Below are 15,563 nucleotides of genomic sequence, written 5' to 3' on the forward strand. Positions count from 1 at the left end.
CTGGGTCAGATCTCCAGCCTCCAAAAAAGAAAGGATAAAACAAAACAAAACAAAACAAAACAAAACGAGGGCAGGACTATACCTTTTTCCAAATAATTTTCCTTAGGAAAAAAGAAAAATTAAATATAACTGCACAGGTACACTGCCTGGCAAGATAAGCAGTGAGTATTAAACAAACGGGGGCTACCCTGTGGCTATTGTAAAAGCATTAGACCAATTACAAACCTGGGTTTGCCCTTTTTTTCAAACTGGAAAATCACCATTTATTGTTCATACTTTCCCACAGCCCTGTGGACACTGCTTCCCGGTCACTGAGATCTGTTTGGCTCCATTCTAAATAAACCTCAAAGTCTGGTGGTATTTCATGAACTAAGTAAAAATTGAGCATAGAGATGGCCACTCATTTCAAAGTTGCCTAGCTTTTAAAAACACACCAAAAGTAGACGAAGACAGAGCAGGAAAGACGAGACTGTAGTTGAGAGCACTTTCTGCTCTTCCAGGGGACCCAAGTTTGCCACCTACCTCCTACATCTGCTGGTTCCCAAACTCCTTTAACTCCAGCTCTAGGGAACCCAACACCCCCTTCTGGCCTTTGTGGGTACTACACTGAAGAGCACACAGAGACACACATACACTCCTATTTTTTTTTAAGATGGGGTCCCGGAGATTAGCGTTAAAAAAAATAAGGCCAGGTGTGATGGCCCACATCTTTAATCACAGCACTCCGGAGGCAGAGGCAGGAGGATCACTGTGAGTTCAAGGCCGGCCTTGTCTTCAAAGCAAGTCTAGGACAGCCAAGGCTACACAGAGAAACCTTGTCTTGAAAAACCAAAATAAAATAAAAAACAAGGACAAAGTGGCTTTCCACGCAAACCTGACAACCTGAGTTCAATCCACAGAACCACATGGTGGAAGGAGAGAATGGATTTCAAAAGTTGTCCTATGACCAATACATATATGCATGGCACATGCATGCACACTCTTACACACACACATCCAAACACATGAGCATACAACTTTTATTATTAATAATAAATATTATTATGGAGGCTGGAAGAGATAGCTCAGAGGTTAAGAGCACTGGCCCCTCCTCCAAAGGTCCTGAGTTCAATTCCCAGCAACCACATGGTGGCTCACAGTCATCTATAATGAAACCTGGTGCCCTCTTCTGGCGGGCAGGCATATGTGCAGGCAGAACATTGTATACATAATAAATAAATGGGCTGGAGAGATGGCTCAGTGATTAACAACACTGTCTGCTCTTCCAGAGGTCCTGAGTTCAATGCCCGGCAACCACATAGTGGCTCATGACCATCTATAATGTGATCTGATGCCCTCTTCTGGCCTGCAGGTGTACATGTAGCTAGAGCACTCATACACATAAAATAAATAAATATATATCTTTAAAAAATAATAATTACTAAATAAAAATTAACATTAAAAGGGGGTGTGGAAGTGGTGGTACATGCCTTTAATGCCAACAAAAGCAGACAGATAATCTGTGAGTTGGGGGTAAACCTGTTCTACATAGTGACTTCTATATCTGCTAGAGATACACAGCAAGAACTTCTTTCAAGGAGGGAAATTTATTTTTGCCTATTAACAAAGATAGACTAGCCAGGCATGGTGGTGCACACCTTTAATCCCAGCACTTGGGAGGCAGAGGCAGGTGGATCACTGTGAGTTCAAGTGCAGCCTGGTCTAAAAAGTGAGTCCAGGACAGCCAAGGCTGCACAGGGAAGCCCTGTCTCAAAAAACCAAAAACCAAAACAAAACAAAGACAGACCTGAGCCAGGCAGCAGTGGTACATGCTTTTAATCCCAGCACTCAGGGAAGCAGAAGCAGGCAGATCTCTGTGAGTTCAAAGCCACCCTGGCTACACAGAGAAACCCTGTCTGGGGGTGAGGGTAATAGACCTATTCTTAAAAAGTGACTCTATTTCTCAGTTGGGTTATTTGGTTTGGTGGTGTTTAATTTCTTGATTTTGGATATAGACCTTTGTCAGATGTAGGGTTGGTGAAGATCTTTTCCCAGTCTGTAGGCTGTCGCTTTGTTCTGTTGACAGTGTCTCCTGCCTTACAGAAGCTTCTCCGCCTCATGTGGTCCCATTTATTAATTGTTGCCCTTAACGCCTGGGCTGTTGGTGTTCTGTTCAGAAAGTTGTCTCTTGTGCCAATGTGTTCCAGGCTTTTCCTCACTTTTTCTTCTAAGCGATTTAGTGTCTCTGGTTTTATGTTGAGGTCTTTAATCCACTTGGACTTCAGTTTTGTGCACATCGAACCCCTACTCTGATCGACCCAATGGACAGGACATTCTCCACAGTTATGTGGCGAGCGGAGACTGACTTGACATGAACTCTAGTGCCCCATATTTGGCCACCTCCCCTTGGTGAGGGGGCCTGGTGGCACTCAGAGAAAGAATAAGTAGGCTACCAAGATGAGACTTGATAACCTATGACCATATACTGGGGGAGGGCCCTGGGTCATATACCTAGGGGAGGGGAATAGGGTGAAAGCGGGAGGGAGGGAGGAATGGGAGGATACAAGTGATGGGATAACAATTGAGTTGTAATCTGGATAAATTAATAAAATTTTTTAAAAATGTGATTCTATATACACAACAATTCCCACTGAATTTAATGGTGCTTTTGTTTACACAATCAGTTCCTGAACTACAGAAGAAATGAATTTTAGAAATGAGAAGCAATTTACAATTTGGAGGGATGGAAGCCAAGTTTCAGGTTCAAGAACCCTTTTCTTATTTTTATCATCTACCTTTTATTACAGTAATGCCCAAAACTTCCAGGATGCAGGAGGCACATGCGGGAGAGAGGCGTGTCAGCAGGGCCTGGTGACACAGAAACCCAGTACTGTAACTGGGAGGAAGGAGGCACTTGCATGGGAGTGAAGGTGTGTGCAGCAGTGTCATACCCCTGGAGCAGGAATTACAGGCAGTTATGAACCACCCAACATGGGGGGGGGGCCGGGGATCAGTCAGGCCCTCTGCAGGAGTGTCATGTGCTCTTAACTGCTGTGCCATATTTTCATCCCACATTGAAAGATTATTAATGTTTAAGGAAATTTTAAATATATTTCACTTTTTAAGATTAACATATATGCACAAAACATTCAGCCTGGTATAGATAATAGCACAACTGATGGAGTCTATGGAAAAGAAATAAAAAAAACAGCTTTGACACAATTAAATACTTTCAAATGAAAAAAAAAAAAACTCTGAGATTTGACTCTGAGAATATCAACCTTCAAACATAATAACTAAGTTCAACTAGTCATCTTTATAATCAGTAAGGATTAATAATCATCTTTATAATCAATACTGATTATTACTCTAAGTAGATTGACCTCAGAATCGAAAGTAAAGGCTAGCTTCATTTTCTCTAATAAAGTTGACTTCGAATGAAGGCGAGCAAGATGGCTCAGTGGTAAAGATGCTTGCTGCCAAGCCTACCTTGTGTGCTTCACACCCACAAAGTAGAAGGAGCAAAGCAACTCTTGTAGATACTCTGTAAGCCATCATGTGCCCCCACCACACACATATAAAAATAAATAAATAAATGTCTTTAATTCTAGCACTTGAGACGGAGAGGCAAGAGGATCTCTGTGAGTTCGAGGCCAGTCTGGTCTCTATAAAAAGCTCTAGGACACCCAGGGATAGACAGTGAGACTCTGTCTCAAATACCAAAGGGGAGCCGGGCATGGTGGCACATGCCTTTAATCCCAGCAGTCAGGAGGCAGAGGCCAGTAGATCACTGTGAGTTTGAGGCCAGCCTGGTCTACAAAGCAAGTCTAGGACAGCCAAGGCTACACAGAGAAACCCTATCTCAGAAAAAAAAAAAACAAGGGTGGCCAGGCGCACACCTGTAATTCCAGCACTCAGGGAGGCAGAGGCAGACAGATCCCTGTGAGTTTGAGGCCAGCCTGGTCTACAAAACAAGTCTAGGACAGCCAAGGCTAACACACAGAAGCAGTCTAGGGGGAAAAGGGGGCGGGGCGGGGCAGAGACGGGCTAAAGAGATGGCTTATCAGTTAAAAGTGCTGGCAGCTCTTGAGACAATTCACAGCACCACATGGCTGCTCACAACCTCCATAGCTCCACTTCCAGGAGCCGTGACGCCATGCTCTCTCTTCCTCAGTCACCAAGCACACAGATGGGGCACAGACACCCATGCAGGCAAACACTTGAACAAAAGAAAAAAAATTTTTTAACTGAGAAAATGTTTTAAACTAGCTTTTTAAACAGTAAAAAAAAAATAAATAATAATAACAATGGTCACTGGCTTTCCTTCTCCACACTAAGTAAATCAAACCCAAATAGTAATCTTATTGCTTTAAAAATTCAATAATAACCTTCTTAGACCTCAAATCAAGCAAACTTACTACACTTTAAATAATGTGGTAACACAGCCTTATTTCTATAATAAGGCTCTATGTCCTTCCCTCCACTGTACAAGTGGCAAAGAGAGCCGTGGGGATAAACTATCAGCGCACAGTTACTGGCCACCAAGCACCGACAACTGTCCTAATGACTTCATCACAAAGTCTTTCAATTCTATCTTATGTGTGTGAATGTTCTGACTACATGTATGTTGTGCACTGTGTGCATGCCTAGTGCCCACAGAAGCAAGAGGTGCCAACGGCTGCGAGGAACTGAACCTGGGTCTTCCATAAAACCAGCAAGTTCTCTTAACAACGGGGTCATCGCTCCAGCCTCAACCCAAGGAGAAAACCTTAAATCAATCCATAAAAGGAATGTGATTTGATATAAAACTAGCCATGGTACTTTTTCCTTTAAAATACGGTCTCCCACGGTCACTACCGCTTAATTAAATGGAGGCCATGCCTATAAACACAGCTATTGCAGGACGTTTCTCTGCTGACAAAGGTGAACTGTTACTCGGTGCTTTAAAAGTAAACACTGACAGCACTTATTACCAGTTCTCTTTGCACAAGTACACGTATGACTCACTGTGTCTACACCCAAGAGCTCTGCACATTTCTAGGCATCTAGCTAAAAGTAAAAAGAGAGCTAGAGCCATAGTTCAATTGCTTAAGCGCTTGCCCAGCAGGCAAGATTCCCTAAATTTGATCCCCAGCACCACATAAACTAGGTGTGGTAGCACATATTTGTAATCCTAGCACTTAGCTCTTAGGAGGCAGGAGCAGGGGGATCTGGAGTGCAAGGACATTCTCAAAGGCATAAGAAGTTCAAAGCTGCCAGACGGTGGTGGCACAAGCCTTTAGTTCCAGGCAGAGGCAGGTGGATCACTGTGAGTTCAAGGCCAGCCTGATCTAAAGCACTAGTCCAGGACTGCCAGCGCTACACAGAGAAACCCTGTCTCGAAAAACCAAAAATGAAAAAAGAAATTTAGAAGCCAGACGTGGTGGCAGGAAGAATACAAGTCTGTTATGATTTCTGGGCTAGCCTGATATACACAGCAAGGTCTTGCCTCAAAAACAAACAAGCAAGCAAACAAACAGAAAGAAGGAATCTGAATGATCAATAAACAACAACACGTAAAAATGCCTAAAATTTGAATGAAATCATGAATGAAAACTAACTTCAAACAAAAATATTCTATTTCCATTCCAAGGCAAAACTAACAAACATGCTAAGCGAGGTGCTCTTGCCTGTAATCCCAGCACTCTCAGGAGACAGAGACAAGCAGATCTCTGTGAGTTTGAGACTAGCCTGGTCTACATAGCAAGGCCAGGATAGCAAGGGCTACAGAGAGAAACCTCTGTCTCAAAAAAAAAAAAAAAAAAGAAACTCATTTCTGGTCACATCTGACCATAGCTAGTACAAATGAAGGTGCATGCATGTCAGCAATCAATGACTCATATTTTAGGCTGGTTTCCAAACTCTGGCCCACGTGCACAAGGTAATAACATATGCAAAGATGCACACTGTACAGGTTAGAAAACGATTACAGTCTTCCTTAACAGAGGAAGAGTAAGGCCAACTACACATATATTCCACAGTGAAATACTGAGGAGACGGATACCAGGAGAGGAACAGCTAAAAGGTGGCTAGATTAACAAGCCCATCTGGAGAGGAAGAACAGTATGCAAAGTGCTCATTCAGGAAAGATGTATAAGAAAATTTGGGGCCGGGCGTGGTGGCACACGCCTTTAATCCCAGCACTCGGGAGGCAGAGGCAGGCGGATCGCTATGAGTTCGAGGCCAGCCTGGTCTACAAAGTGAGTCCAGGACAGTCAAGGCTACACAGAGAAACCCTGTCTCAAAAAAAAAAAAAGAAAATTTCGGAAGCATTTTAAAACCTTCAGCTACACCTATAACACTTAATTCTTTAGAATTAAAGCAAAGAACTAAATGAGATATGTGTCGGCTCTTTCTTGTTAGTATAGATTTGAGGGTTTGTTATGTAATTCTTTCTATTTTCATGCGAAGTAAAAAAGCCATCATGAGACGGCATGATGATGAAAGACTTTTGTTGTTTTTGTGTTGTTGTTGTTTTTGAGACAAGGTCGGAAAAAAAAAACCCATAAGATTTTCTATGAAAATGGAAATGTTCATCTGTCTATCCTAGGTACTAAGAAGTTTTCTAGGCAGTCAAAAAATACTTGTTGAGTGAGTTAATTAATTAAAAGGACTAGGTATAGTGGCATATACCTTTAATCCCAACACTGAGGCAGATGGATCTATGAGGTCAAGGAAAAATTCCAGACCAGCCAGAGCTATCTAGTGAGATCTTGTCTTAAAAGAAACAAACAGATATAGATTGATTGACAGGTAGATAGATAGATATGTGATAGATAAAATTTTAAAGTATCTATTCTATAATATTATAAGATATAGATTAGATATAACATATTTTATATGTTATATATGCATTATATGTTTAGTTTATGCATGTTATATATAGTATGCAATATATAATTTATTATATGTTAATCATAATATAATAATTAAAATATATTAATAGATAAAACATGTACATATGGGTAAAAATATTAACAATTATCTATAAAATTTTCAAATAATTTTTCTCTGTATTTATTAGGTTTGTCTTTCCATAAATACATGTATATCTATACCTTAGTAAAAATATGATTTTCATTTATATTAAAAATAATATGAGGGGGCCTGGAGAGATGGCTCAGTGGTTAAGAGCACCACCTGCTCTTCCAAAGGTCCTGCGTTCAATTCCCAGTAATAACATGGTGGCTCACAACCATCTATAATGTGATCTGATGCCCTCTTCTGCAGATAAAGCACCCATATACAATAAATAACACAAATAAATCTTTTAAAATTTATATGAACACTTCATAAAGGCTGCACTGTCCAATTGCAGCATGCAATGTCCTTTTTTAAAAATATTTATTTACATATACATGTGTAGGTTTGTGGGAGTATACGCCATATCTGTGTAGCTTTGCCATAAAAGGCACTGGGTCCTCAGAGCTGGAGTTATAGGCAGTTGGAAACCACCAGCACAGTGCTGGGAATCGAACCAGTGTCCTCTGGAAAGGCAGCCAGCCCTCTTAACCTACAGCTGTGATTCCAGACCAATAATTTCCCTTTTTTGTTGTTGTTTTCTGGTTGGTTGGTTAGTTGGTTGGTTAGTTGGTTTTGGTTTTTTTGTGGCAGAGTTTCTCTGTGTAGCCGTGGCTGTCCTGGACTCGCTTTGTAGACCAGGCTGACGTCAAACTCACAGTGATCCAACTGCCTCTGCCTCCCCAGTGCTGGGAGGTAAGTCTAGCTTTAAGGACCCTTACCCCTACCTCAGCTGGAGTGCTGGGATTGCAGGCATGTGCCACCACCACCGGGCCAATTTCCCATTTTCTAAAGTCACCTCTTTGGATGACTCAAATCAGGAAAAGATGAGAAAGGCGGTGGGGGGGATAGGAAAGGAGGAGAGAAGGAGAGGAGGGAAGGGGAAAGAGAAAGGAGAAGGCTGAGGGGAGAAAGACAGGGACAGGAAGACAGAAAGAGACAGCCATGCCATCTTTAAGGCAAAGTTATAATTGGTGCCTCACCATTCTTTGTGCAGAGGTATTTCTACAGGAGTTACCTAAAGTAATTACTGAAAGAGCCAACTTCTGCACAGTACAAACACAATGTATCATCAAGCAGACTGTAAAATCAGCTATAAAATACATCCAGTCTGGATTATGCTTTTGTGAAGAGAAACAATGAGAGAACTATTGTTTCCTTGGTATGAGGAGGGAAAAAAATCCTTGAAACTCCTGTCTTTTCTCTTTCTGTAGCATGAGTTACATGTATTACTGGCAACAACAGTAATGGCTACAGAGAGAAATCACTTTGCACATGATAGGTACTTTATCCATATCAGACTGTAGGCTGAATACCTAGTTTGTGTCAGCCTGCAGACTTCACTGTTCCTACCTCTTGGCATGGTGACACTAAAGCTCTTTTTTTCACAATAGCTCTAAGTTTCTTTGTCTCATTCTCAGTAGTAGACAGTGTATCTGGGGCTGTGTGACAACACAATTGACTGAATATAACAGCGGATACAGTAGCCACTAGTCATATTGATGAAACCAGACATTAAAGACATTTTTAACATAAAACATGTGCTACTTCTCATTAAATTTTGCTGTTTTAAGAATATTTTCACAAAAAAAGAATATTTTTCATTAGGACAATATATGCTGACAGGTCATAAGCTAGCTGCTTTTACATAGGAAGGCCTTTTGAAGTCTGGTTTGTGAGAACACAGCCTGAGGTGCATGAGCTTGAGAATAATGGCATAGTTAACCTACGATGTACAAGCTGCACTTCTACAACTATTCTCATAACTCAAATGAAAAAAGGAGATGGTGACTGAAGGGGTCTCCTAACCCAGCTAGGGGGGCGGGGGGCGCCCAGTCTGCACTTCCTGACCCTAATTCCTCTTGACCACCAAGCAGCAGAGCCTCTCCATAGTTAAAACCCACTCTTCTGACCCTGTTTAAAATGCTCTGTTAGGTTTGCACTCCTTTACTTCAGCCTCACAGAGAAGTAGTTAACTATGATGATCATCTAGATTCAAAAAAAATAAAAATAAAAATCCCATCACCACTAACACAAAAAAGGACCCACTCAAGGCAACCATTGGCAAGACTGATACCTGGTACTCAGAACCTATTCACACACATATATGTGCGAAATCTGGGGAGACACATTCTCTAATGGGATCCCCTCGGACTTAACAACTTCCCTCACAAGTCACAGCACTTCAACATGTCCCTCCACGTACATACAGATTTGTCACTTTTTACAGGTTACCATCTCTTTACTGCACCCATTTGAAGTCCCCTATATGACTTCTTTCTTCATATTTTGCTATTAAAGAGTCACAAAAATATTTGTTGTTTGTATGCTTGCAAAGTCATAACTACTAGAAAATTCCTAGTAAATCTGCCCAGTTCAATGATATAAGCATTTAACATCTTAACCTATTTTAGCCAAACGCCCTGCCAACTTTCCATACATACCTAGCTGACATTTCCACCAGCACAGATGAGATCTCTCCAGCGATTCATCTGTCAAGCACCTTAAGAAGGTGTGCTTACAATTCTTCACCCTGATAAGGTCTAAGGCTGTTCACTGGTCAATGCCAGTCTCACCAAAGCCACATGCAACTGAGATACATCCAGCCTTATTTTTTTAATGTGTGCACTTTAAAGTGCCTCCAAAGACAAAATATACAAGATGTACACGAAGTTTTCAACTAATGAACCTTCACATATTAGGTACTTGATTAAAAAAATAAAAGTTATCCAGATTCCTTTGAAAGATACAAATCAGAGCTATGTAATAGAACTAATCGCAATGCCTAAACCAAAGGAAGGCTGGAAGGCTGTGCTGATTACGCTTTATCTGCCCACTCAAAGGACTAGAGGCGACAAATAAAAAGCTATCAATTCATACCAGTGGCCAAATTAGCTTTCATAAAATAATAAGCAACAGCTTTCACATCATAAATGTCAATAGAACAGATTGTGATCGTAATGATGGCTATAATTGGAAGGAAAGTTCACTGAAATTTAGATCTGACTGAAAATGAAAACATTAATATTTTAAATGGAATGTTTTGAATATGACTATTCATTTCAGTCATATCAGACCAGCATAAATCTTTGGTAATAATATGTAAGATATGGTCTTCTCCTGCAAATAGATAGTCTGAAAATGCATCAACTCTGACCTGCCTATTCTTCATTAGCTAATGGATATTCTAGGCTTCACTATTTCATCAAAATCTCTTTTTCGAGGACTGTGTGCCAGTAGTTTTAAATTAAAGGTCTCCCACACGTCTTTGTGGCAGAGTAAAACCTCATTAATTCAAATCCAATTAGCTCAATTCTGAAATGGTATATATAATTCTCATTTGGCAACAAGTTGAAAATACTATAATTTCTTCCTTTACAAGTTCTCATAATATTATTGTGAAGTAAAGGAAATCAACCTGAAAATCAATTTGCTTTTCTAACCCAAGGATTACAAAGCTAAGGACTCATCCATCTTCATGGCTGAGCAGTTCCTGCTCAGATCTGGGGTTCCTCGGCTTATTAGCTACTGTATATAATATTCAGGAGTTAACTTGTCACCACTAATAGTTTAGAGTGTAAGCATCCCTTTAAACATCCCATACTCAGCTCTTTCTTAAATTCCTTTTTGTATGTCCTACCATCTCCAATTAATTAAACTTTATCCTATCATTTATATTTGCCATAGAGCAAGACACAGCACCTTAAAGATACTAGAAGAAGCCTTGGGAATTCCTGGCACTCTTACTCTCCAATTATTCTTATCACTTTCAGATATTTGATAAGTAAAAAAAAAAAATAGATCCCAGGATTAAATAGCACACTTGGCATTGCTTGGGTTTACAGCTGACTGTTCCCAATGAACAGAGAAACCTCTCGCAATCTGAATTATGTGTAATTACAATATGACAAGGTCTCTCCTGGGTGATATAAGTTGGCATTTTTCCCAGGACTTGTCACATCATGGGAACCACACAACACAAATAAAAATCCAAAAATAAACATTTTAAAACAATGGCTCATAGACACTTACAGAAACTCCACAGTTGAGAACTGAAATTGTACAGTCCAATCAACGGACATCTCTCAGCAGAGATGTAAGAAGACATCCCTGTTATCAAGGGCTCAGCCCACCTTGCAGGTGTGTGCTATGGAAACACCAACCCCTCCGCCCCTCAGGCTGGACAGAAAACCATTAAGTAGTGGATATGCAGGGCAACATCACCACCAGCAGCACCACCAACAACAACCCAGGGAAATGGTGGAAAAGAGAAAAGAGGAATTTTTTTTTCATAATGCCAATTGCTTGATTATCAAGGTGTCTAAACTAAGTTACTTAAGGAGCAGCATTTTGCAACAACTGAGTTGATTTCCCTAACACAACAAATACTGCTTTTTAAAGTGTTATTTTGCCTTGAGGTGAGTAGCAGCCAAGTGGCAGCAACTGAGTAGCAAGGAGCTCAGCTGGTGCTGTCTTTTGTTTCAGCTCCTCTGGAGTGGCTCTACCGACCACTATAGGAAGAGATAAAGTCCATCAAACACCATCCCAGATACCTGCAGACAGCCTGCCAGTGCGCAGTATCTGTCTATAAGTTCAGCTAAGGAACGCTAAGTGTTCCCTCCTCTACACTGTGCACATTCCCACCACCTAATGGAAGCAGGATGTGCTTACTAACCATTCAACGAGGCCCATCAGAGGTCCAACTGTTGAAGTTTTGAAAGGGAGCTCTACACCTAACCACTAAAGGCACAACAAAGAAACAAACTAAATCCTACTTCCTATCATACAAGCGCTGAAAATAAAAATAAACACAAACCCTGCCACCTCAAAGGCACACAACCCCCGCTTTTTTTTTCTTTCTTTATTTGGCCCCTGAATGCTCAATCATTTCTACATCCTCTACACAGAATAGATTTATTATGATGTTACTCTAAGAAAGTGCAGGAGGTCTAGATGCCAATAAAGATCACTGATCGAATGGAAGATAACTACCAGATAAATGAAGCTGCTCACAAACAAAGCACCTTACTGTATTTGTACTGTTACCCCCAGTAATCCAACTAAAACAACCAGACAGCAGCTTCCCAGAGGCAGAGGGAATAAAAATCAGTATTTTTTTTAGAACCTCTTCAGATATCTTTTTAAATGACACCCCTTTCTTCTCTCCCCGCCCCAAATATTGTCCTGCATGTTCTCTCCCTCTCCCTCCCCCTCTCTCCCCACGACACCCCAATATTTGGAACCATAGAACTTCAATAATAGTATGCAAAACAGACAGAGGATCAAGGTGTAGAAGAAATTAGCAAAACAGCATCTTTGCCAGAAACTTAGCTTTTAACCTTAAAGGAAACTCCCTCGCCTTTTTGAGTTCCAACCAGAGGATACTTCAGAATGTAGCTAAAAACCTACTGGAACAGTAAAATAAATGCCCAGGAAGTGAAGGGTGGTTGGGGGGGGGGGGGCGGGGATGGGATAAGTCACCAAACTAGTAAAATCCAGACTGAGCTGAGGAGGAGGCTAACTCCCAGAGGGTGAGTCTACAGCAACTCAGTCTTCAACAGAGAGAAGGCCAGAAGAGCCTATAGAACTGACTTCTCTAAGCGCAACAGTAACTACCTCCAATGCATTCTTGGTTAGCAACACAGGTAAATCTCGGTTTTCTCCAAGGGTGGGGACAAGCTGTTTATTCCCTCCAGCCCCGCTCTCCAAACCTCCAAACCCAGTAACTAATTGCACCTTCCCCCAAAGGACTCGCAGCAACCCAAGGGCAGCAACCCAAGAGGGCTGGGATGAATAAACACGCGACACCTGACGGTCCTTTCTCTGCTGACTTTCCCGGAGCCCAAGTCAACGGCTCGCGCGCGCGGGCGGCAGCGGGGTCCTGGCCGCCACGGCGCCGCGCCCCCCTGGTCCCAGGCTAGACCCGCAAGCGCGACGCGGGAGTGGGGGGAGGCGGGGAACAGCCCAGGGAGCGCCAGAGCCCGGCGATTGTTTCCTCTCGAGCAAAGACATTTTTTATCAAGTCTCTTTTGTATTCAAGCCCTACCTCTTTTTGGCCTAGGGAAGCTTTCGTGCAAGTGGAAGACGACTTTCTCCACAAAGTGCTGAATGTTACTGTGCTCTGGGCCGCGCACGAACACCATCCAGTCGTGGGTGAAGCCCTCCACTGTGGGTTTCTTTCTCACCTGGGCGCGGTGCCCCAGCTCCAGCTTCACCTGCACGGCACACTGTGGGCAGGGGGAGGAGAGACAGCCGTGAACAACAGGAAGGCGACCGTTCACAGCTCAACATTGCGCCTGACATTTTTTTCCCTCCTCCTTGAAACGCACATAAAAGGAAACGGCAGTGCCCTCTGCATCCACGTTTCACGCGCGTGGGCGCGTACACCCCACAGCCCCAGATACACCGGGCCGGGCCGTAGGGGCCCAGGGCGCCGCTGCACAGCGGCCGGGATTGTAACGGAATGTTACCCCTAGTCGCTAAGGGGGTCGGGGAAAGGGGAAAGCACGACCACCACGGCAAGCACGACAAGAAACGCATCGGTAACAAATAGGAGACAATCAGGAAGGGATGCCGGGGCGCTTTCCCAGCGTGGGAGGGGTGGTGGCTGGGATGGGGCCCGGGGGTTTTAGCGAGCCCCCTCCCCGAAAGTACCGCGGCGACAGGCACACGCCGAGGAAGTCTTTGTGTACGTGTGTGTGTGCGTGCGTGTGGAGCGCGGTGCCAGGCGGAATGGAAACTACAGGCAGCCTCTGCTGATGGGCACAAACTCCCGTGTTCTTTCTTACCACGGGGTTCATGCACAAGAATGAGACGTCGTCACACACACGCGCGCACGAAAACACGCCAAGGCATCCATAACTCAAAGCACCCCGCACCCGTCGGCGAACAGCCCCCCACGATCGCCGAGGCCAGCCCAACAGAGCCCCCGTTGCACACTTTCAAGAGCCAAAGTGGTCGCAAACTCCCTCCTGCCTCCCCAACCAAAGCCACGAAACGCAGAAAGGCAAGGCTGCCGGCGGACCGCCGCCGAGCCCCGGTAGCGCACATCGGCCACTGAGGCAAAGTTGCGAGCAGCCTCGCCGCTGTCAGCCCGCACACTGGGGCTCACGCGCGCGCCTCGGAGAACGCACCATCGTGGCGGCCGCGGCGCTCGGCGGAGGTGCGGCCGCAGCGACTGCTCGCCGCGTCCCCGGACCGTGCCCGCAGCTCCCGGCAGCGGCGGCGGCGGCGGCTGAAATATGGCTGAGTTATTATTCGCCTCCTTCCACCGGGTGTGAGTGTGTGTGTGCGCGCGTGTGAGGCAGAGGGAGTGTGAGTGCGCTTCTTGCGATTGCAAAGAGGCGAGGCGGGCGGGAGGCGCGGGAGGGCGGGGGGGTTGGCGGCGAGTGTGCGAGTGTGTGCGCGCGCGCCGGGGGGGTGGGGAGGAGGGAGAGGCGGCAGCTCCCCGCGAGCAAAACCAACCTTTCTCTAATTGGAACCGCGGAGCGCTGGCGCTGTCTGGGCTGCGGCGGCGCGGGGCGGAGGAGGAGAGGGAGGGGGGCTTTTATTATTATTTTTGCATGTACTTACCGAGCTAGCCATGCCTGGGGGCCCGGAGGTTTGCCGGGGTGTTGTGTGGTACCCCCCTCCCCCGCCCCCTTCAGCTGTAATTCATGAAGAGGCTGCTATGAATGAGAGTGCGCCCGGGAGCGGAGGGTAGATGGCGGACATGCTCTGCCTTTGCCCCCACCCCACCCCGCGCTCGATCGCTCTCTCGCTCGCTTATTAAACTCAGCCCCAAAAGCAAAAGCAGCAGCAGCAGCAGCAGCAGCAGCTCCGGGGCCAGAGGATGAGTCCGGAGCATGCGCCGTGGCGCCTGACACCCGGGCTTCAAGCCTCTCGGGGCGGAGGGAGGGCGCGCGGGCGGGGCGGAGCGCGCGGGGAGGCCGAGCGACCGAGCCAGGGGGAGCTCGAAAGAGCCAATCAGCGACCGCCTCCCGAAACCCCGGCGGCCCGCAGCGCCACACTGGAACGCCTTGCTTAAAGTAACAGGTTCCTGCTGGGGGAGGGGGGGAGGAAATGGAGGGAGGGGGCCCGGCGCTGGGAGAGCGGCCAGCTGGGGAGCCATCCTGGCCCCTGTGCAAACTCCGTTCGCCCTACAATAAAAAACGGATTAAAACTGCTGGAATGTGGCCACTGCCTGGAGCCCCCAGCCGCCGGAGAAGGGGTTGTTAAATCAAGTCTTTGGCTGTAGTAAGCACGTTTGGGAAGGGGGAGCGGGCTTGCTTTTACTTTCCAGCATGGATTTTTGTGGGTTTGTGCTGAAATCGCAAGAACGCACACCCAAACAAACTTACTTAAACAGAGAACAGAGAGAGAAAAATCCACGCTACCGAGGGAGAAAAAAAGCCTCCAAATAGTAATCTCTCTGAGACTGAGCAGTCCGCTGCAACCTTAAATCCCTTTCCCTATCTGCTCCTAGGCACTAGCCCACTCAGCCCTCCTGCCGCCGCCGCTGAAAACTTAAAAATTAAATAAACCTG

At 44.9% G+C, this 15,563-nt stretch overlaps 1 protein-coding gene across 2 annotated transcripts in view; it reads right to left on the reverse strand.

Annotated features, from left to right (window-relative positions):
• MLLT3 (MLLT3 super elongation complex subunit) overlaps nucleotides 1-14,785 on the reverse strand; it is a 264,901-nt gene extending 250,116 nt beyond the window's left edge. The window contains exons 1-2 of one of the 2 annotated variants that reach the window (XM_084773576.1): nucleotides 14,611-14,785; nucleotides 13,085-13,265 (exon numbers count right to left, since the gene is read on the reverse strand). In XM_084773576.1, coding sequence (XP_084629702.1) covers nucleotides 13,085-13,265; nucleotides 14,611-14,622 — 193 coding nt within the window. In that variant the 5' untranslated portion in view covers nucleotides 14,623-14,785. Of the gene's footprint in view, nucleotides 1-13,084; nucleotides 13,266-14,171; nucleotides 14,377-14,610 lie in introns of those variants that run through there. The other variant, XM_084773577.1, reaches the window with a different exon arrangement.
• Between the last annotated feature and the right edge of the window lie 778 nt (nucleotides 14,786-15,563).

The sequence above is a fragment of the Acomys minous genome (genome assembly GCF_964271855.1).
Source record: "Acomys minous genome assembly, chromosome: 1".
Lineage (NCBI taxonomy): Eukaryota > Metazoa > Chordata > Mammalia > Rodentia > Muridae > Acomys > Acomys minous.